Source organism: Sphaerodactylus townsendi, linkage group LG13 (assembly GCF_021028975.2).
Source record: "Sphaerodactylus townsendi isolate TG3544 linkage group LG13, MPM_Stown_v2.3, whole genome shotgun sequence".
In the NCBI taxonomy this organism is placed as follows: domain Eukaryota; kingdom Metazoa; phylum Chordata; class Lepidosauria; order Squamata; family Sphaerodactylidae; genus Sphaerodactylus; species Sphaerodactylus townsendi.
In genome coordinates, this window is record NC_059437.1 from 36,989,838 (window position 1) to 37,003,506 (window position 13,669).

General features: G+C 49.7%; 1 protein-coding gene across 5 annotated transcripts in view; it reads right to left on the reverse strand.

Moving 5' to 3' along the window:
• Positions 1-13,669, reverse strand: part of SMTN (smoothelin) — a 72,255-nt gene continuing 58,586 nt past the window's right edge. For 4 of the 5 annotated variants that reach the window (XM_048514205.1, XM_048514204.1, XM_048514206.1 and 1 more), the window contains 8 exons: positions 12,287-12,439; positions 11,016-11,078; positions 10,406-10,469; positions 8,945-9,115; positions 7,984-8,107; positions 7,741-7,892; positions 6,129-6,295; positions 1-2,364 (listed from right to left, as the gene is read on the reverse strand). In XM_048514205.1, the coding sequence (XP_048370162.1) occupies positions 6,151-6,295; positions 7,741-7,892; positions 7,984-8,107; positions 8,945-9,115; positions 10,406-10,469; positions 11,016-11,078; positions 12,287-12,439 (872 nt within the window). In that variant the 3' untranslated portion in view covers positions 1-2,364; positions 6,129-6,150. The remainder of the gene's footprint in view (positions 2,365-6,128; positions 6,296-7,740; positions 7,893-7,983; positions 8,108-8,944; positions 9,116-10,405; positions 10,470-11,015; positions 11,079-12,286; positions 12,440-13,669) is intronic. The other variant, XM_048514208.1, reaches the window with a different exon arrangement.

Consider the following 13,669-nt stretch of genomic DNA (forward strand, 5'->3'; position numbering starts at 1 on the left):
AACCGTCTATCCAAACTTTTATTGTTTCGTTGGTGCTGAAACAGACATTCCTGTGTTGATGGTGTAAAGAAGGTTACAATTTGGCTGCTGGCTGAGCAGTGCAGTAAGGGCTGGCTGGCTGGCAGAGGTGCAGCAGGAGGAGCCCAACCTGTTCTTTTATGATCCCAACAGCTCAGCCATTTCCAACCCACGGCTGGCTGCCCATCACTCCTAAGCGAGTGAGCCCCTTGGGGGGAGAGAAAGCAGCTGTGCAAGAGGCCACAGAGCACCTGGTTGGAGACTGAAAGGGTTGGAGCATCCAGAGGAAGAACATAAGTGCTCAAGGGGTACAGTCAAGGCAGACTTTCCTCTGCAGTGAGACATCAGGCACACAGCTCAGCCTCAGTGACTCCTCTGGACAAGATCATGCCTGGTGCACAGACTGCAGAGCTCAGCATGCACGTGTACACAACACAATCAGTGAGCAATAATTGGGGAAGGAGTGTCAGGTTTACAGAGGTCATTGGTGGCTACTCTCCTGGACCTTCTCCAGGCGAGCCTGACCTTGTCAGATCTCAAAAGCTAAGCAGAATTGGCCCTGGCAAGTGATTAGATGGGAGACCCCCAAGGAATACCAGGGTCTCAATGGCAGACCACTTCTCAACACCTCTTGCCTTAAAAACCCTACGGGATTCATTATAAGGCAGCTGTGACTTGATAGCAATGATAGCCCAGTGGGGCTAAGAGGCAGGATGCTGCCAGCACCAGCAGCTGTTGGAAATGGGATGCTGGACTAGATGGACCAACGGTCTGGTCCAGCAGGGCTGCAAAAGGGAAACAGGTAGCAGCAGCTGACTTGGGGATGAGAACTTGCCCAGTGGAACAATTGGCAGGGTAAGGTGCCTCACAACACACTCAGAGTCTATCCTTTCTTCCCCACTGTGGAGAGAAGGGAAGGCCGCCAGTTCTGTCCCTTAGCTGCTACTTGATCTTCCGTAACAACCCACTAAAGCATAGCCACCCTTTCCAGTTTCAGAGGGTAGCCATGTGTTGGCCTGCAGTAGAAGAACGAGATTCGAGTCCAGGAGCTCCTTGGAGATTAACAAGATTTTCAGGGCATGAGCTTCCAAGAGTCAAAGTTCCTTTGGTCAGATATCTGACAAAGGGAGTGTTGGCTCTCGAAAGTTCGCACCCTAGAAACCTTGCAGCTTCCTGAACTACTTTTGAACTCCAATCTAGCTCTCCCTCTTCCTAGTAAGGCCATTCCACTGAACTCAGTGGCGCCGAGAAGTGTAACCATATGCATGTTAACTCGGATGTCTCTAAAACACAAATCACATTCAAGCCTTTGCTTCCACAAGTGACACAACGGTTGCAACGCACTTTGAGCACTCTGAAACGTTTCCAAAGATCAATCCTAACGACAACAAACACCTTGTTCCTAATTTAGCGCCAATGCTTGGGCAGGGGGAAGTAGCTGCAATCAGGGAGGGGCAGAGGTTTGGCCCCAAGGGGGCTATGTATGACATCTATGTACAATTTGGCTTCTGTTTCTGGAGGCTTGGTGCCAAGGCCCTCCCGTACAGGTTGGAAAGAGAGGAAAGCCCCTCAGCATGCCTCTTCCCTGTGCTGTGGTCATCCCAGCCAAAGAATCCCACTTGGGGGTGGAAGCAGGACTTGGGGGCCACGTGTACACAAAACAGCCATGCTGGACTCTTGGGAGTCAACAGAGCCACAAAGCTGGCAAGAGAAGGAAAGCTGGAAGCCTTAAGATGGTTGAGCAGGATCAGTTCTCTCGTCATAGAGCAGCTCTGCTGTGCTGGGAGGAGGGGCATTGTGCAGGCTACAAAACAGACTTCTTAAAAGGAATAACTTACAGTAAACAACAATAATATAAAAAAGCACGTGTGGACGAGGGGAGGCCGAGCCCTCTGTGTTCTCTTCAGAACAGTGCAAGTCTGTGCCGACCCCCTCCAGCTAGCTTGAATGGCCAACTGCCCAGTCTGCTACTGAGGGGATGGGGAGGCTGCTGCTGGCCCCCACCACTCTGAAGATAGAGTATATGTGTGTGCGTGTAGAGGGGGAGTCGACCACAGGAACACATCAGGGCGGGTAAAGCCTTCCTCTGTTACCCGCAGCCCGCTGGTTGGGGCCAGGCTAGGCTGGACACTTTGGGGGCAGGGTGGCGTCCTGGAAGAGGTGTGTGTGATGGGTGGGGTGGGTACCAAGGGGGGCTAGAAGTGTTGCTGCCGCATCCGGAGCTCATGGCGCCGCAGGTGGTTGTAGAGGGACTGCACGTACGTGAACACGCATTTTGCGTCTGGACGCTTCCCCATGATCATCATGTCTTCTACGTCCACCAAGGGCACGCAGTCCACAAGCACCCTGCAGAGGGAGAGAATGGTTAAGCCCCAGCTATACCCTTTCCCACCAAAAGATCCCAGGAGACTCTTGGATTCATTCACAACCACTTTCTGGACCTCCTTCCTTGTAGAATGTTCCCATTGGGCCCCAGTGCCCCCCCATCCCCTCCAGGCCAAACACCAAGTCGGGTCTGGTGGGACAGCAGCAGCTTGCTCGGCTCAGCAACAGCCTCCTCATTCTCCTGTCCACCCTCTCCCCAGCTCAAACACCAAGTTGATCTGGACAGACAGTGGTGGCAAGCCACTGCTCTCCCGCAGGGCCTGGCAAAAGCCTCACCATTCCCTCCCCCCGCCCGAACACCAAGCCAGGCCTGCCTGCATCCTCCCCCCACAACTCACTGGTCACTCGCTCACCTGCCTGCTCACAGTCTTTCAGGACTATTTTCTACTGCGGAAGCGTGGACTTCCATCACATCACTACTGACAGCACTTTTACCTTTCCATAGGAGAAAGAGAGGAAGCCCTTTTGGGGTGTCATTAATGGCAGCCAATCTGATCAGTGGGGCACAGTCCACTATGACGTTTAACTGTGCTCTTGCTCGGCTCCTGTTCATTTTAGTGTTCGCAGGAGGATTTCCCAGGGGTCCCCATCAACCAGCATTTGTAGGGGAGGGACAGGAGTTGCTTTTGGATTCTCGACCTCAGGCCATGAGGCTGTCTTAGACCAGGCTTGAAAATCACACCATATCATGCTGCATCAGTAATGGGCTGGGTACTTTCCTGAATGGCTGCTTTTTGTACCTCCAAGGAATACTGATGTATGCCTTGTCCTGATTGGCCCAGGCTAGCCTGATCTCATTAGTGCTTGGATGGGACACCGCTAGAGAAGTTTGGGTGGCTATGCAGGGAAAACGACTGGCAAACTGTAACTACACCTCTCGCCTTGAAAATCCTACAGGGCTGCCATGTCAGCGGTGACTTAACAGTGAAGGAAAAAAAGGGAATATGGGGGTAAATGGTGAATTAGCCCTGAATGACCCCTGATCCCTGTTTTCCCTCAGAGCTAACTGGGTAGCCTTGCCTGAGACATGGTTCTTCCCAGCCTTCTGTGTGAGACTCATGTTAGAATGTGCAAATTAAGGAGCTTGTTCACAACATATGCTATTAAAATACAGGTACATTAAAAGAAGTGGTGGTTGGTGCAGAAGCTTCACAATCTCTCTTCCGTCCTGTCCCCCCCACCCCCCTCAAAATCTGGTATTACACTCTGAAGCAGCCATGACTCGAGACACCCGACAGTAGCTGCAAAACAGCAAATCCCCCCTTCCTGAGATGGTGTGAAAATTATCTGATTGACGTAGGTTAAGGTTACGACTCAATTGGGGTTTTAAACCCCTTTGAAAACCATACTAGCTGGGCAACAGAAAAAAGCCCCCGAAGCTTTCTTCTAAACAATTGTGACAGGGAAAACAAGCAGCACAATCAATTGCTGCAAAACAGACCACAAAACAAACACCCCAGACTCCAGCTGGGAGAGCTCTGAGTGGAGTGGGCTGGGAGAAGTTGTGGATATTTGGCTGAGTTTTAAAAACTGCCGTTGTCCAGAGGCATGATGGCGGATGTTTATGTGGAATGCTGCTGCTCAGAAATGCAAATTTTTGGTTAAAACCAACTGGACATTTTAGAAAAAAATGAACAGTATTATCCTTAGAGATTAATCTGCCAGAGAAGCAACCTACTTAACAACTTTGCTTCTAAATCTAAAACCGATCAAAAGACTCTTAATCTATCCACAATTACTCAGGACAACTAAACAGACCTTCCATGACCAGAAGTCATATACCTGTATGGCAAAGCCCCTCCTAGCCAATTTTCACTTCCCTTTAAATCCAGTACTGCCCCCTGAAGACTGGCCCCCACTGGCCCCCAGTCTCTTTTCCCTTCAACCAAATACCATTTCCCAGTCATCCCCAGTGGTGTAGCCTCAGGTCAAGCCCATGCAAATCAGGGCAAGGAGGTCATTTTGGAGGCCAGGCACAGCCTTGGTGATGAAAAAAATTGGGCAAGCCCCCAAGAGCTAGCCACACTGCCCTTATAAAGCCTTTGTTTAGCCTGCTCAGTATGCTGTGTACCCAGCATCCCAGGAGATCGAGGCTCCAAGGAAGCAGAGATGCTCTTGAGACAAGCAGAGACATTAACAACCAGGGGCTGAGTCACATTTTCCAAGCTCTTGGTTCCTCCAAGACTTATATGGTCAGAGCCAAAAAGAAGAGGAGGAAACATCCCACTCAAAACACTCCATCACCTGCCCTGGTTTTTCCTCTGCACCTCAGCCAGCTGAAGCAGAGAATTCTGGGAACACAGGGTGTTGCTAGAAAGCACAGTCACCAGTATCGGCATTGTAAAACAAAATAGCCGATGCCTCCAAATGAAGGTCACGTGCAAAAGTCTTCTGAGCCAGTACCACATTACATACACTTCAGAAGTCAATAAATATGGGAATGCCCTCAAGTGGCTGTCTTCAACTCATGGATTGGGAACCCCTGGTGGGTTGGGGTGCCCCACCTGCAGGGTCACTAGCTCCTGCAGTGTCATCATTTCCTGCTTTTTGGAAGACTGTGCCTCTCACGTTCAAGTGCAGAGAACAAGGTTACCCTGCCTCTTGCCTCTCTGGGCATGTATGGAGAGGAGGAGCAGGACAGTAAAGCAAGATTATCAAGCAGTTAATTCCTCCCCAGTTCTAGCTCTTGGCTTCCTCCTCACTATGGTACACTTCCCAGTGTTTGGCAATCCCAAACTCTCTTCTTCTGTTGCCCACAGAATACCTCTGGCTTGCCTTCCTCCTGTCACGTGAGTGTGATGTTACACATTTGCAAATGAATGGGTCCTATGCTGCCTGGAGGATTAAAGGCAGGCCCTAGGTCTGGCAAGACACAAAACCATTTTCCTTAAAATGCAAGGACAGTGTGGTAGGGGGGCTAGCCAATGTCCTCTGCAAGCACCCAGGCCTTGAAGCATGGCCGCACCAGCGACTATGCCCAACTTGCTCAGCAGGGGCCCTTCATGCCACAGGGCAATGCGGATCATCCCAGCGTCAGGCCTGGCACTCAAAAGTCACAGAGCAGATGTGCCTTCTGTTGGAATTTCCAGCCTTGTTTGCATGCAGCAGAAGCAGCACAAGCAGCACAGAATTCTGGGAAGCTGCACAAACATTCTAATGGTGACAGTTAAAATCGGTTGGTAGTGTTATGTTGTTCCCTGACTGAGTGAAGAGAGGTTTCTCTGTGTACAATGCTAATTGGCCATGCTGGCAGGGGCTGATGGGAATTGTAGTCCATGAACATCTGGAATGCCATAGGTTCTCCACCACTGGTTTAAGCTTACTATCACAACCAAAACTGTAACAAACGACGTGCCGTGAATGTAACCACATGTATGCGATACTTTGTTGATGTGTACCGACCTTCGGGGATGGGGCGGTATACTAAATTGAATGAATGAATTAATGAATTAATAATATATATACTGTATATTTTTATCTCTCAGTTAAAGTAAAGTTCTCCTTATGTTTATGAACTTCTGAGGTAAAACGGCTGGTCTTTTGAGAGATAACTGATTCTAATTTAACGTGCCAGACAATCCACATTTCTGCTCGTTACTCTGCTTGACAGGATTATACATTGTAAATATACCTGTTGCCCTTCACCTTCATGTATCTACTGGCATGGAAATGGTTCGTAACTGAGTGTGTGGGGGGAGCAGGGAGGAAAATAAAAGGATTCTCACCATAGCTCCGCAGGTGGGGAGACTAGGACTTTTTGGTTTTTACCAGCCCCTTCTGGACCAGGCAGCGATAGAATTCCTGGATGTACGTATACACACACTTCCAATCCGGTTCCCGCATCCGGACCATGTCCTCCACATCCAGCAGCTGTGGGCATTCCGCGTGCTTCCTGGGGGGGAGGGTTGTGAGGGAGGAGGGAAGCCAGTGATCACAGCCCACGTGGGATGGGGGAGGGAGACAGAGAGAGAGAAACAGAAAGAGGACAAGAGAAAGAAAAACACAAGAGATACATAAATCCAGTCAACATTCCCAGTGTCAAGACCCACAGCAATGCATGCTCTGGGGTGCCAGGCACGGCTCTCCATCATGCAATGCAAACAAAGAGGGCTAGAGCCAATGGGACTCATTCTTCGTACAGTGTGACCAGCGGGGCTGGGCTACAGAAGTGGTGCCGGGCCAGGGGTAGGAGAGGGGCGTGAAGGACATGGGAAGGTGCTGGGAAATCTAAAAGCAAAGACAGACCAGACGGACAGGAAAGAACAGGGCAGGGCAAGAGGTGCAGTGCTCTCACGCCAATTCCAACATGGAGAGGCCTTCTATATGGTGGCATCATATAGACAGTGGCCAGAGCCTTCCCTCCTCCTTTGGAATTGGGCCACGGCACAGCCAAGGTGCCTGAAGTTCAGAGAAGACATGGAAGGGAGAGTAAAGCAGCAAAGGAGAGCACCTGCAGTCCAGGACGTGGAAGGAGGGTGGCTCAATTACTGTCATGGTCCACGCACCAGGCCCCCGGGGGGAGGAAGAGGCAGGCTAAGAGGAGAATCACCAGCGCACGTAGCCCTGCAGGCTAGAGAAACAGCTCCTCCCTCCTTCCCAGCTTTGCCTGGGCCTTTGGTCAGATGGTGCTCAGGAAGCCCTGCAGGCACAGAGGACAGATACGCCAGCCCCACCAGGGTGGCACTCCCTGGAGCAGTGGTGGGCAAGCCCTTTGGGCAATGGGATCTTTCCAAAGCAAAATGTGCTACTCACAGGAAGTAATTTTAAGGGGACCCCTCACACACATACACTCTACCTTCATAACTTTGCTCACCTTCAGGGTCTTGCTCAATCTAGGAGGAGCTCAAAGCACGGCAAAATGTCTTTGGACTGCAACACCCCCCCCCCTCCCCACCACCACCAAAGACACCTGTGGAGTCAGGGCAGACTGGACAGCAGAGGTGTCAAACTCTGGAACTTCTGATGTTCATGGACTACAATTCCCATCAGTCCCTGAAGAGCCAGAGTTGGACACCCCTGCTGTACAGTCTCTCTGCATGGTAGGGAATGCACATTTATAGGAGGTTTCTCCTGGTTGTTCTACTGCTTTCATGTTGTAAGCACAGAGTACTCGCCCAGCCCTGATCTACTTCTTCTCCTTTCCATCATCCCATTTCTAGCATAGAGTACAGCAGCTTGTGGGGAGTGCTGGGGCAGAGCAGGAAATGAGGCAGTTGGGCCTGGTTGAGTCCCTACCACAGCACGGCTCAGCAGAGCACTCAGCCCTGGGACAGGAAGCTCCCACATCAGCAGAGTTAAACAAGTCCTGCTCCTAGAGACCCCCAAAGGGATACGTACTCTGCTGCTGAGAAGGCCATCTCGAAGTTGCGCCGTCGGTCTTGTGGCGAGAGCTGCGCATAGTCAAAGGCCTCAGGGAAAAAATTGTGGACAAGCGCACAGAAGGCCATGCCGTCACTCCAACTCGAGGAAAAGTTCTGGATGTCAACGTGCTACCAAAAGGGGGAGGGAAAGAGGTTATCAAGACACAGGAGGCCTGGACGGAGAAGAGCATGAGGGCCCCCCACCCAGGAGCACGCTCACCTCGTAGCCTCGGGTCTTGGCCCGGCACCAGTCCAGAAGCATTTGCTTGATGCTGTTGGCATTGGGGACCCCAAAACTAGAGGAGCGCTGGACAGCCACTCGGGAAACTGCTGGGTTGGCTGGGCTGCAGGGAGAACATGCAATGGCATAAACAAGTCCACCCAATTAGGTCACCTCGTAACTTAAGACCTCAGCCCAAATGTGGTTTCAAAGCCAAGTTTACCTCGCTTCTGGCAACTCCCCCCCACCCCCCGCAATAAATCTGTGGGCAAGAAGTTTGCCTCCCAGTTTCACTTGGGAGGAAAAGGAAAAACTGATAAGAAATAAAAGTGGAAAGTAACAGCAAGATGGCACAGGCTTTTGAGTTACACCCCTCTTCTTGAACCAGTGCTTCAACCAGTGGAAAGTCCTTGCTTCTGAGGGCCAGGAGGGGCCAAGAAGGAACGCCTCAATATGGAGCCTGACATTCAAGGTGGGAGCTTTGAATCAGAGACGTGGGACTCCAGGGGAAACACAAACTGGAAAATGTTCCCATTCAAATGTAAATAAATAATTTAAATAATTATATGGTGGAAAACTTAATGTTAGCAAAAAAAGAGAGAAAATACACCATGTACACACACTGGAATTTGTCTGTGCTTTACGTATCATGTTTAGCCCATATAACATGACTGATTTGCAGCCCAGAAACCCTGACAATTATAGATAAACAGGGACTTGATTTCCATGTATGGGGCAGAACATTTTCCATGGAAAAAATACGTCAGAAACATTTTTCTGGAAGTTTCCATATCACTGGTTTAAATAACACCTACCCCCACCCCCCACCCCCACTGCTCAGAGGGAAAAGGATAGTTTCAAACACTGAAAGTCAACTGGACAAGAGGTTTCCTTCCACTGTGCCATCAGAAAGGTTAACCATGTCACACACACCCCCCCAATTCATGGTCCAAATCCTGACCTCCCACTCTCCTTCTCCAGCTTCTCAATCATGGCCTTGCGGGCCTGCGAAGCCGATGTTTTAGGTAAGCTCTGAGCCTTCATCAACTCCTTCTTCTTCTCAGCTTGGCGCCGCTCCAGAGCAGCCAAGCTACCTGCACGGCTGGGGCTCTCGTCCTCTCGCTCAAAAATGCTGCAGGAGGAGGAAGGGAAACAAAACAGGGGGGAATGAAGGTAGAAAACCCCATGTGGCCCAGGGGAAAGGCAAGGTGGGGCCAACAAGAATCCAAGACACCCATGGAACACCTGATCCTAACACTTTTGATGTCTGAGACTCTTATTTAATGGGTCTCAAGCAAGGACTGGTCTTTTATAAGCTACCTGGCTGGAGGAACTGAATATGGGGCCTACTGCATGCAGTGCATGTTCCACCACTGAGCAATGGACTCAGACACACACTTGTACCTCATCTATCAAGTCACACAGGAAAATGCGTAAGAAAAGAGCAGTTGCCCAGAAGATCTCTGGTTCAAAACTTACTACTGCCACAAATCTAGCAGGTGGCTTGGAAAAGTCATCCACTCTCAGTCTCCTCTGTAATATGAAGGCAATGCCATGAATTCAATCATGCATTTCCTCCAACAGAACAGCATTACCACTCATGGAAAAGGGGCAGACAATTCTCACCCTCCCGTTGCAGACTGTGTGTTTCTGAGGTCTGCTGACCTCCAGGAAGAAAATGGAGGCTCGTTCAATAGGTTACAGCAGGAGGGAGCAATGGGAAAGTGCCATTCTGCTAAGTCCATGGGTAATTGCAATAATAGTGGCATACCTAAAAGGGATGTTGTAAGCATTCAGCACTTTCAACACTGGAAACTCTACATATCCCACCTTTCTCCCCAATGGGAACTCACTGGGAACTCAAAGTGGCTTATATCGCCTTTATTTTATCCTCTCCTTTCTTTTATCCTCACAACAAACTTGTGAGGTAGGCTAGTCTGAAAGGAAATGATTGGCCCAAGTGAATTTCTATGGCATGGATGGGGATTTAAACCTGAATCTCCCAGATACCAGTCACGTGCTCTTAACAGTTACATCACACTGGCTTTCAGTGTTATTAATACTCATCCAACTAGGGAACAACCACTAAGAACTGGAAATATGGTTGCCAACTCCATGTTGGGAAATTCCTGGAGATGTGGGGTCAGAGTTTGGGGAAGGAACTCAGCAGGTATGCAACGGCATAGAGTCCACCTTCCAAAGCTGCCAGTTTCTGAGCCTGTAGTCAGCACTTCAATTAGAATCCCTGAACTCCAGGCCCCACCTAGAAACAACATTATCCCAAAGCTGGCTGCTTATTTCAGTGCAGTGGGGGCCTGACTGGAGTTGGGATCCACCAGACAGTTCTTCCACACAAGCCTTGCTAAAATTAAGGCAGGTGCATGCAAGAGAACCTTAGCCGATGGCAGATGATTGCTCTCACCTGCCCACTTTCTTGGAAGATGAGGAGCTGAAGGACGACTTGGTCTGGACAAAGGTGTTGCCATCTGCAAGAAGGGAGGGAGAAGAGGAATGAAATTCACACACAAAGGAGCCAGCTAACCTTCCACCCCAGGCCTGGCCAGCAGAGGGCAGCAGGAAGAGAACAGAGACAGAGAAGATCACCACGCACAGGTGCCCCCATGCAAACGCCAAGAGGCTGTATGATGGGGGCAGGAAAACAAGGATACCTGGTTGAGGGATATCCTCCACATTCTGCCTCTGCATATTCTTTATTTTAAAAGAAAGGAGGCTGTCTCTCGCCTTTTGCATACAGAGATATCATGCAAAACATGCAGGCAGCATTTCGACCCTGTTGCTCAGCCGGCTTTCGATCCACTGAGCGGTGGCTGGGAAGCATTTGGGCATCATGGAACAACAAAGTCACCAACATGCATGCACTTTCACTACCTATGGTGACCCCGTTGAGCCACCTGATGTTTGACGCTGGCATCTTTCGGCCCCCACCCACCACAGTATTTTTGGTCCCCGGGCCAGCACCTGCCTATCGGAAGGTATCCAGGAACCCCAGGAAAGGCAGGAAAGCCTCTTACTTTCAGATCTCTTCATGAAGCTTGACTCCATCGTTGTCATCCGGGAACTTTTGCTGCCATCATCTGGGAGAGAAAAGGGAGGGAGGGAGATACAGGAGGGATTAGCTAGGAAATCGCCCCGGCCCACATATCAATAATTCATACCAGGAGACAAAGTTATTGGCGAAATGGAGGTGGGAGGGGAGGTGGCTGTCACCAAGCCTGCATGGGCCCTTGACCCCCCACAATTGGAAAGCATTTCCCACAAAATCCCAGACGCGTGTGGGATAATTTTATTTATTTATTTATATTTTACTTTATTTATATATGTTTTTTGCTAGTCACCGAAGAAAGGAAAGGCACTCTGCATTGTTGTCAGTTCTGATATTACCAGGGTTGATCTATGGTGCTGGAGGCAGATTCAGGAGCTGCGTTTCAAGCTCACATTAAGCCCCTCCCCCGGAACTGTCCCAGGCCTCCCCCCTTAAGAATGAAGGAAGCAAAAAGAAGGCTGGAGACAATCCCCCTCACACATCAGCATCGCCAGCAACACTTTCAGATTCTTGCCACAAAGAACAGACACCCCCAACAGGTCAAATTGGTCCAATGGAACCTTAAACTCTTTATGCAGCCAAAGGGAAGCCCAGAAGTAAAGATCTGGTGAAAGATGAAAGACGGCAGCTGCAGTCAAGGGCTGGCAGGCACAGCAAAGCAGCCAAGAAGAAGAGAGCTGTGGGGATGAGAGAGAAGCCACCTGTGCAACCCAAGGAGCGTTCACTGGCTGTGGCTGCCAGGGCATGACTTCAGAAATGGCAGAGAGAATGAGAGGTGGAACTCTCACCTGGATGAGCACAGCAGCAAAGGAAAGAGGCTAGGCGGCCCAGCAAGAGCAAGGGGGCAGAAAACAATCTCCGTAGCTAGTGCAGAGGAGGCAGAAGCGTTCCCCCCTTGTGAGGAAGATGCTCCTGGCTCAGGAAGATCTGCCAACAGAAGAGAGATGGCCCCCTCCCAGTGCAAAAGGAAGAACTGGCAAGGGAGAAGAGGGAGAAGAACTGGAACCCCTTCCAGAAGAGAAAGAGGAGAGTGTGTTTCCTGTGGCAGAGGCATAGGTGGCTGTAAAGGTGGCTGTGCAAAAGCACAGGTGGCCATAAAACAAAGCAATCCAGCACATACACAGATCCCCAGTGCAACCATGCAGTCGGAAGACAAGCTGGAGCAGGGTATAAATTAGGCTGAGAGCAGCGCTGCCCTCCCAAGCAACTGCCTGGGGCCCCCACAGCTCTGCTCCTTACTGGACTGAACGAGGCGCTGGGTCTTGGTGACCGTACTGACGGCTGAGCCGTCGGCTGACATGGCGCTCTGCCGGATGGCGGTCTCTGTGGTGTGACTGGCCCCCTTGGTCTTAGACTCCTCCAGCCGCCGGTCCCGCTCCTTCTCCCGCTGTTCTGCAAAATGCACATTCCATCAGGGGCAGGCACAACTGTGGAATGCGGGCACTGCCTGGCATCCCTGGTATCCACTGCATGGTTGGAAGCAACTTTGCCCAGGCTCAGCTGAGAGGACTGGAAATGGCAGGGTGGGAACAGAGTTGCCAGCCATCCAGGAAAAATACATCCTGTCCCTTTAACATGTGAAAATGGGTAGCTGAAACTTCTCCATGCATGGAGGTAGACAACAACACCTGATACCGGCTGCCCATCAAATGGATATTAAAAGAACAGCTAGAGGGACCAGTTTAAAAACTGGCAAACCAGAGTGTGAACCAAAGAGATCTAAGATGCTGTTCACCACATAACAGCACGCAGAATTTCTGCAACTTGCTCTGTGCATGGTACATGCAGAATCCAATTGTAAACTCGTCCTTTTCGGAGAACTTAATCCCACTTAGCATTTGTCTGAGTCACTGCCTAGAGTAAAAAAATGGGGTTGCCTGAATCCAGAATTCCCAATTCCTTGATCGCTGCTCTCATTTCCTTAATTTCCTTATGTATCTATCGGTTCACGAAGTCAGCATCAGATTTGAAGAATCTTAGGGAATTTAGTATGTTCATCGAAAATAAACGAGATAGCGAATTAAAACAGAAAACGTATAGATTATCAGAAAAAATATTTTGGGAATTTACATCTGAAATCAGATAAAGTGAACAAAAGGAGAAAAGCAGAAAATGCAGTCTACAATTTCTATAAAATATATATCTCACTCCATACATGACTATAGAGATTAATGTAATATGTTATTCTAGTCTCTGAAACATTTGTACAGATGGTATCTACAGGTTCTGGGAGTTCTGGTTTAAGTTCATTGATACTAAAGCTCCCTAACCACTAGCTCAGCTACTGAGGTGTTACAGAATGTTCAGCAACATTCCAACAGTTTCAGTCCTGATTCAAACATGGCAGCAGAGTTCAGAGTGGTAGAAGAGGTATTCACTCCCCGCAGCTTTCCATCATTCACCTAAAGTGATGTATGACATCCAGTTGCCCATAGATCTCTAGAGGGTAGGATTCAGCAGAAAAGGGAGTCAGCACCACTATTCAAATGAATTTGAACATGAACTGCTGTGTGTGTACAAGATTATTGTGTGGTGTTTGTGAGCAATGTATGTACTTAGGGATACTGAGAGCAGGTAATGCAAACGGAAGGACGTGACACAATGAAGAGGGGGTCACATTTA